At 42.3% G+C, this 8,646-nt stretch overlaps 1 protein-coding gene across 2 annotated transcripts in view; it reads right to left on the bottom strand.

Annotated features, from left to right (window-relative positions):
* Positions 1-468: 468 nt before the first annotated feature.
* TBC1D9 (TBC1 domain family member 9) overlaps positions 469-8,646 on the bottom strand; it is a 115,237-nt gene continuing 107,059 nt past the window's right edge. For both annotated transcript variants that reach the window (XM_043568297.1, XM_043568306.1), the window contains exons 18-21: positions 7,873-7,959; positions 4,143-4,217; positions 3,946-4,049; positions 469-2,593 (exon numbers count right to left, since the gene is read on the bottom strand). In XM_043568297.1, coding sequence (XP_043424232.1) covers positions 1,871-2,593; positions 3,946-4,049; positions 4,143-4,217; positions 7,873-7,959 — 989 coding nt within the window. In that variant the 3' untranslated portion in view covers positions 469-1,870. The remainder of the gene's footprint in view (positions 2,594-3,945; positions 4,050-4,142; positions 4,218-7,872; positions 7,960-8,646) is intronic.

The raw sequence follows: 8,646 nt of genomic DNA, 5'->3' as shown, positions 1-8,646 counted from the left end.
ATAAGTTAAATAATTAGGTAACTGATACACATTCACTTCCTTATTTTATTTTATTTTATTTTTTTTTTCAACGTTTATTTATTTTTGGGACAGAGAGAGACAGAGCATGAACGGGGGAGGGGCAGAGAGAGAGGGAGACACAGAATCGGAAACAGGCTCCAGGCTCTGAGCCATCAGCCCAGAGCCCGACGCCGGGCTCGAACTCACGAACCGCGAGATCGTGACCTGGCTGAAGTCGGACGCTTAACCGACTGCGCCACCCAGGCGCCCCTCACTTCCTTATTTTAAATACACCCATTCACATGCACACCACGACACACGGTCTTTTTTATCTGAAAATATTTGCCTCTAAGTGTTGGTTTACTTAGTCAAAATGGTTGCCTAAATAGAGTTTCCCCTGCAAAGTTGTCAAAAGAATAACGTTATTGCCTTGGGCAGGAACTCAAGCACTGAAATAAAAGCCGGATCTGAATATCTGATGTATTTTATTTGTTCACATTTGTCCTACTTGAGGTTAACACTACTTCATTTGACAGTTTAAAAATCATTCTGTAAACAAAGTAAGAAACAGCAGCAACAGCTCAAAAAAAACCACAATGCATAATAAAGGAATGTGTCGAAAGGGACACTGAATCAGCAAAGAAAATGTGACCGCGATGATGAAGTCAACAATAAGGAGAAAAAACCTTCAACATCTGTAAAAGGCAAAACTGTGAGAGTAATAAAAAAAAAAAAAAAAAAAAAGCAAGAATCCAAAGTGCAGGTGTGCTAGTTTTCATTTCCACATCCATTCAGGAAATAGATAGAGCATACTATTCTTTTAATAAAGTGACAAGTTCTGCTTTAAAACATTCAGGTACGTTATCTTGCAGATTTTGTTTTTTACTTTACATGATCTCTACTTGACATCGATTTAACGGGAAAGATGGTCATAGAAGATACGTAGTTTAATTTCTTGAACCTATGCACAGTATAGCAATGGTAAAGTTTATCGGTTTTAGTTTTTGCTTTATTTGCAATGAGTAACAAGAAGCTGAAGATCCAGTATCAGAAGCATCAGTACTTTTACTCTTTAAAAAAAAAAATCCTGAGCCCTCGGTTATCTTTGTTGTCATTTTCAGATTCTCTGTAACAAAAGACTGTTCATTTTCCCTGAATTCTGGCCCGCTGACTTAAATAATCACAACAGTTTTTTTTAATGCAAAGTTGGTCCAGTATTGGTCCAAATTGATCAACTAGAAGTGTTATTCTGGCATCATGTGAAAATTCATAATTGTTTAGAGCCTCAAATATTTTCCCCTTGAAAGGAAACATCTGTTGAATATGATTTCTGAATAGAGGACTTTTATGAAATATATTTCAAATCTTAAAAAATATTTCTAATGCACCCTCCACCTAAAATGGTATAGGATTTACCCTCGCCAACAATGCCTTTTCCTTTGAGGAACATTTTTGTGTTTGTGGCATTTCATTTTCCTGACGGCTCTAGTTTTATCTAAAAAGCCCAAAGACACAAACGGCTGCTGCCTTATTTAGCGTTAAACAGCACTATTTTTTAACCATGTACACAGCTCAACAGCAAGATTAAGAAGTTAAAATACACACATATCACGGACAGATTAATCTTTTTTGGAATTCACTGAATTAACTGTATTCTGTTCAATCCCCTCCCCCAAGACAGTGTACTGTACCTACGTCGAGGTGTTTAAATAGTTCTCCAACAGTTTTCATTGTATTATATTATGAAAACACTAGGCTTCAAGCCGGGTACTAATAAATATTTAATTTAAAAGGAAGAAAGAAAGCCCAACATGGAACATTAAAAAAAAAACCCTCCCTCCCCTCCCGGTCCCCAGAGAAGGCGCAGGGGTCAGCCTGACATGGCGGAGATCTCATAGTCACTGGCCGAAGTGAGGGGCTTGCCCATCATCCGGATGTTTTTTGCACTGGTGATCCTGGCCATCATGCACACGGGCTTGTCAAAGTACTTCACCAGGGCCGGCTCAGTCAGGAGGGAGGCCAGGAACTGCTCGAAGGTGATGGCCCAGTCCCGGTCCAGGCTGGTGCTCCGGGGCAGGGCCGCCGTGCCCTGGCCGCTGCGCACCAGGACGGTGTCCTCCCCGATGTCCTCACAGTGCAACTTGTCCTCCTCGTGGGAGCCGGCACTCAGCACCGAGTACGAGGACATGGAGCTGTCGTCCTTGGTGTCGTCATCGGAAATCAGCATGGAGGAGCAGGCCCCGTGGTCCCGGGGAGAGGAGTCCTCCAGCTTGATGTCCTCCAACTGCCCTCCCAAGGAGTGTTCCTCACCCTCCACCGCCAAGCCGGCCGGGAGGGGCTCAACGGCCTCCACCACGTAAGGCTGGCCGGGCCCTTTCTTGGGGAAGAGCGCGCCCGGGATGGCCGCGTTGCAGGCGGGCCCGTTGCCCCCGCTCCCACCCTCCTTGGCAGGCTGGGTGACAAAGAGCTTGCCGACTTCCCCGATCTCCAGGAGGAGGCTGGTCACCGCAGCTGTGGCGTGGTACAGCTCCTGCTCGTTGGGGTCTTCGCTGAACATGTTATACATGGTCTTGCACAGCTCAATAAACTGCCCCTGAAAAGTGATCAGGAAAAACACAGAGGATGGGACCATCTCGTTGGAAGCACAGAGGCAGGACTGAAGCGGACTGTGAAGCCATTTAATAACAGGGCTCCTGAAAGACTCTGAAAAGTCCTCTATGTAGAACCAACTGGCTACTGTTTAAAGTCTCTTCACTTGGGGTGCCTGGGTGGCTTAGTCGGTTAAGTGCCAACTCTTGATTTTGGCTCAGGTCATCAACTCACTGTTCCTGAGTTCGAGCCCCGCATCGGGCTCTGCACTGACTGTGTGGAGCCTGCTTGGGATTCTCTCTTCTCTCTCTGCCCATCCCCCCCATCTCAAACTAAATAAATGAACCTGAAAAAATAAAGTCTCTTCACTCATGTTTCCATTCTTTTTAATTTGAAGAATTTCCAACATCCGTGAAAGTAGAAAGGATGAAATAATGAACCTTCACGTAGCTGGCACCCAGAGTCTAGCATGACTGTCCTACGGTTAGCTGCTTCACCAACTCTTTTATCCTCTGTTCAAGTATTGTTAGGTAAATCCCAGACCTCATCCCATTTCATGTCTACACTCTCCAGCGTGCAGCCCCAGGTTAGCTCAAATCCCCTCTCTCACATTTGCTGGTGTCGTGGGCAGGAGTGATGCCTTCTACTCCCCACCCACGTGATTCATCTGCTCTCCTGTTAGGAGACAACATTTTCATCCTGGGTTGTATTATTTATATTGTTTCCTCTGCCTCACTACAATTCAGCTTTTTAAGGAAAAAATGTGTCAGACATCTTTATAGCTGAGCACGGTGATTTGAAAACAGCACGAGCTTGTCTTCTGAGTATCTGAGAGTATTTTTAATAACTGAAATGAGAATGTGTATACTCTAAGAACTGAGTATTTTGTGATTTGCATTTTCTCGGGGGGGGGTCACCTCCTCACGACTGAACATATTTTTGATGCATGAAAACATGCACAGACTAGATCCAAACAGATCTTAATTGAATACCCCAAGTTACCATTATCTTTTAATTAATTAATTAATTTTATTTTTTAGTTAGAGAGAGAGAGGGCATGCACAAGTGGGGGAGAGGGGCAGAGGGAGAGAGAGAGAGAAACAGAATCCCAAGTAGGCTCCACATTCGGCATGGAGCCTGACGTGGGGCTCGATCCCATGATCTCGGGATCATGACCTGAGCCGTGAGGCTCAACTGACTGAGCCACCCAGGCAAGGCATCCCCTTTTATTAATTCATTTTTTATTTTTTTATTGAGTTACCATTATCTTTCAGGGGTACGTAGTCTACATTTTTCTATGACTTGGAAAACATCTTCAAGGTTCAAAATGAAGAAACTGAAATGTTAGACACTTACCTGATTCAATTTGGGTAAATCCTTTGCATTCTTTGATTTGGATTTATTTTCCGGAGTCCAGAGTCTTAGATAATTGCGATTTTCTTGAGAATTTGCCCTCTTCCCTAAAACCCAAATGTCAGGAAGTAAGTGTTCAAAGGGCCAGAAACAAGTGTTCACCCAGCATGAGGCAAACATGCGGAAGAGGAGATGTATACCTCTGTCTGGCTGCAGACTCACTGTCACAAAGCCATCCTCCGCACCGTGTTTCCTCCTGCTATCCAGCCCCACCACTGCCAAGAAATGTGCGGAAGAAAGAAAAGTACAAGGTTACATAATACACCCACAGACTCAGCATTTGCAGTAGAAAACAGGAAAACCTTTAGGTATGGCTGCCCGATTTAGCAAAACAAAGAAAACCAAAGCCAAAACCCAGTAAACTGAGTTAAATCTGAATTTGAGATAGGTAAATAATATTTTGGTGTAAGTGAGTCCTAAATATCACATGGAACATACTTGTGCTAAACAAATGATGTTTCGCTAGTCTCGAATTCAGATTTTTTTTTTTTAATTTTTTTTTCAACATTTATTTATTTTTTTTGGGACAGAGAGAGACAGAGCATGAACGGGGGAGGGGCAGAGAGAGAGGGAGACACAGAATCGGAAACAGGCTCCAGGCTCTGAGCCATCAGCCCAGAGCCCGACGCGGGGCTCGAACTCACGGACCGCGAGATCGTGACCTGGCTGAAGTCGGACGCTTAACCGACTGCGCCACCCAGGCGCCCCTCGAATTCAGATTTTACTGGTGTTCCTTATCTTATCTGACAACACTATTTCTCAGTAGTGGATTCCCCCAGAATTATTTTTCACAAACAGGGTTCAGTGTAGAACTAGGAATTTAAGAAACGATGTCGTGTAGTCTTCCCTTCTTAAAAAATGGTGGTGTTGGTCCAATGAATGATTTCCCTACCCTCTCTGTTATATCGTCATCTTAACTTTGCATTCATGAGACTGGTTTTCTGCCAGGCTCTGCAAAAGATAAAGAACTCACTTTTTAAAAAAGAAAACCAAAAAATGTGATATGCTACAAAATTCCTTTACATTCATAATATGGTATTTTCAAAACTATGACTTGTTGAGGCTCCTGGGTGGCTCAGTCAGTTAAGCTTCCGACTCTTGATTTCGGCTCAGATCATGATCTCATGGTTCGTGGGGGTCGAGCCCTGCAATGTATTCTGCACTGACAGAGCAGAGCCTGTTTCAGATTCTCTCTCTCTCCCTCTCTCTTGCCTCTCCCCCACTCATTCTCCCTCTCTCTCTTCTTCAAAGTTAATAAATTTAAAAAAATATATGACTTTCAAGGAAACCACTTTTAACTGTGTTCCTTTTTCTTCTAAAAACAGGACATTACAGGGCACATAAAGACTTCAAAAGGGAGAGGTATAAAACTCCCCCTCCCACTCCCCATTCAGTTTGTCAGCTGTCCAAATGCATTCCAGCACATCTTCAATCATCCAAAAGGTGGCTGGCTTGCCAGATATGTGACCTTCACTGAATTCAGCGTCAGGTTAATCTCAGCAGCTTTTAAGACAGAGTGAGAACAATGTACTATATGTCATTGAGAAATTCTTCTCCTCTTAATGTTGAAAATGACTTAGGAGACAAGTAGATATTCAAAAATATTTTAAAGTACGGTTAAGTTCATGCAACAGATATTGTACAGCCATTTAAAAACCAGGCTTTCAGGGGGGCGCCCGGTTTCAGGGGGGCCCCTTCTACTGCAAGCAGAGCCTGGCGCCTGCTTCGGATTCTGTGTCCCCCTCTCTCTGCCCCCCACCCCCCTGAAAAATAAACATTAAAAAAAATTAAAAACAAATAAATAAAAACCAGGTTTTCACAGGATGTTTAATGACATGGTAGCATGCTCACGGGATTTTAAACAAAAAAAGTAGGATACAAAATTGTATAGGCAATTTGATCCCCGTTTTATATATATGCATATATTATCATAATTACATACGTTATACGAATGAAAATGACAAAAGTATCCCAGGATACTGTTATCTTTGTATTACAAAATTTTAAGCTTTATCTTTAGCATATTTTATATATATATATTATAACTATATTTTTAAAATTTCAACACAAAGCAATAGTGATTTGGGAGTTAGAAAAACATTTTTTTTTAAAGCAACTTTTAATGATTATTAAATCCTATTAGCATGTGACCATTCCTGAAGCATTCTGAAATAAGTGAATCCTTTTCTGAAATGGGTGTTTACTAACAAAGATATGGCTAACATTTTGCATCCAAAAAACTATTGCAAACAAAGTTAGGAATATTGTAAGATACGCTAAGGCACTATGCTAAAAAAGCCTGACTATGTCAGCGCATTAAATCCATACTATACCCAATATGCCAGCTATCATCTCCATTTTCCACAAAAGGAAACTGAGGCTCAGAGATGCCAGAACCTACCTGAGCTCACCTAGGTAACAATATACAGAGTGGCATTCCGTCCAAAGACCCTACCCTCAACTTGTATTGCCAATAGTAATAAGACTGGGTCTGGCTCCCCCCTTTCTACTCAATCACACTAATGTTATTTGGTGACATATGGTGACCACACATATCGTGATGAGCCCTGAGTAATGTATAGAATTGTTGAGTCATGTCGCACAGCTGAAACTAATACAACACTGTAAGTTAAAAATTCCAATTAAAAAAAAAAAAAGCTGGTCTAAACTGTGCTTATTTTGGAATGATAAGATTTAAGAGGCAAAAGGACCCAGAAGCAGCCCATGTTTACTTTTGAACTTGGGTGAAGTCATGAAGCTGCAGTAATGATGAATGAGAAGGTAGAGAAGTCACTGCGATAGCTACTGAGAGATGTTGCCTAGATTCACACAAGACAGACACCGTCTGTGTATCTCATTGTATACAGTGAGTTGAACCATGTCTATGTAGACCTAATACCCACACCTACATAAAGCAGAAGTCAGCACGTTTTTTTTTTTCATAAAAGACTGGACAGTAAATATTTCACAGGTTTTGCAGCCCACACTGCCTCTGTCTCAACTACTCAGTTCTACCACCCATAGCACGAAAGTTGCCAGAGGCAATACATAAATGAATAGCTTGGCAGTGTTCCAATAAAACTATCTATAGGCACTCAAGTTTAAATTTCATATAATTTTCCTAGATCATGAAATATCATTCTACTTTTGATTTCTTAAAATCCATTTAAAAATGTAAAACCCTTTTTTTTTTAAACTTTTTTTATTTAGTTTTGAGACAGAGAGAGACAGAGCATGAATGGGGGAGGGGCAGAGAGAGAGGGAGACACAGAATTGGAAGCAGGCTCCAGGCTCTGAGCCATCAGCCCAGAGCCCGACGTGGGGTTCGAACTCACGGACCGCGAGATCGTGACCTGAGTTGAAGTGGGACGCTTAACCGACTGAGCCACCCAGGCGCCCCTGTAAACCCTTTCTTAGTTCGCAGGCTGTACAAACAGACCCCGGGCCACATTTGGCCCCTGGGCTGAAGTTTACTGCCACTTATTACAGAGCCTGTGTATCTCTTACATACAGATATAAGAGAACTCTTTCTGACATAAATGTCCTGATTCTGGATAGCAGAATAATAACAGGATGATGTTCTTAATGGGCCTGACTACAGTAGGGAAAGGGGAACAAAATATATCGCTCTAGGGGTCATGTTTTCTCTAAGCCAGTGGGACACAGTGTGCATGCTCCCTTCAGTGGGCAAAGTACCCACTCCCTAGTTGTTGGCTGCTTGACTTCACAAATCTGAAAAGAAACTAATGTATTAGGCAACTGAATTCATATACTTCTTTGACTGACTAGCTCTGAGGCAACTTTTTCTAGTAACAACAGAGGGCTCTGTAGAAAAGAAATACTGTACCTATGGGGAGGAAAGTCACTTACCATGTGTGCATTCTGGGGTGATGTCTTCAAAGAAGTATTGAGTTGCTTCAAAAGCAGAATCTGGCTCATCTTGATCAGAGGATGGCTCTAGAGAGGGGAGGAGAGGTCATTCTCGTATTGGCGGGGCGGTGACTCAAGGAAAGTGTGCTTTAATTGTTAAAGAAGTGACATGGGGGAGGACGAGGAGCTGGAGGTACCAAGGTGGAGAGGGGGCACATCACTGGGGGCCCTGAATGCCGACGGCCTCTATAGCCTCATGGGGGGAGTGGGGGGCTCACTCCATTTTTTCACTCCACCTTCCTTTTTAACAACCTCACACTGAAGTGGAAACTGTATACAATTAAAGACAATTCTCAAATCTACAATTTTACCCTATCTCTATCCTTAATGTCAATCCTTTTTTTTTTTTTAGTGTTTGCTAGATATATCCAAGCTATAGGCCAACCTTTTAAAACCTGAACTCAAAACCTCTCCATCTTGCCCACTTGTTTCTGTCAGTGTTAAAATGACTCCTTCTAAACTCAGAATCTCAGGTCCTACGTTCTCCTCTTTTGCGACCTTTGTATCTCGTGAGTTACCAAATGCTATTTGTTCTTTCTCTTGCAGATGTCTGCTCTTTTCTATTACAACTCATACCTCAGACAGGTAAATGACCATGGAATCAAGCACACACTGATGCAGGAACCTATGCAGTAATTACTATTCAGTTCATGCTTAGTGACCAGTGAGTGATTTTGTATATCAAAAAAAGAACTTTCAAACCAGGTCATGGTC

Source organism: Prionailurus bengalensis, chromosome B1 (genome assembly GCF_016509475.1).
Source record: "Prionailurus bengalensis isolate Pbe53 chromosome B1, Fcat_Pben_1.1_paternal_pri, whole genome shotgun sequence".
Lineage (NCBI taxonomy): Eukaryota > Metazoa > Chordata > Mammalia > Carnivora > Felidae > Prionailurus > Prionailurus bengalensis.
The sequence above is the reverse complement of the archived record's forward strand: the minus strand, read 5'-3'. Positions and strand labels throughout refer to the sequence as shown.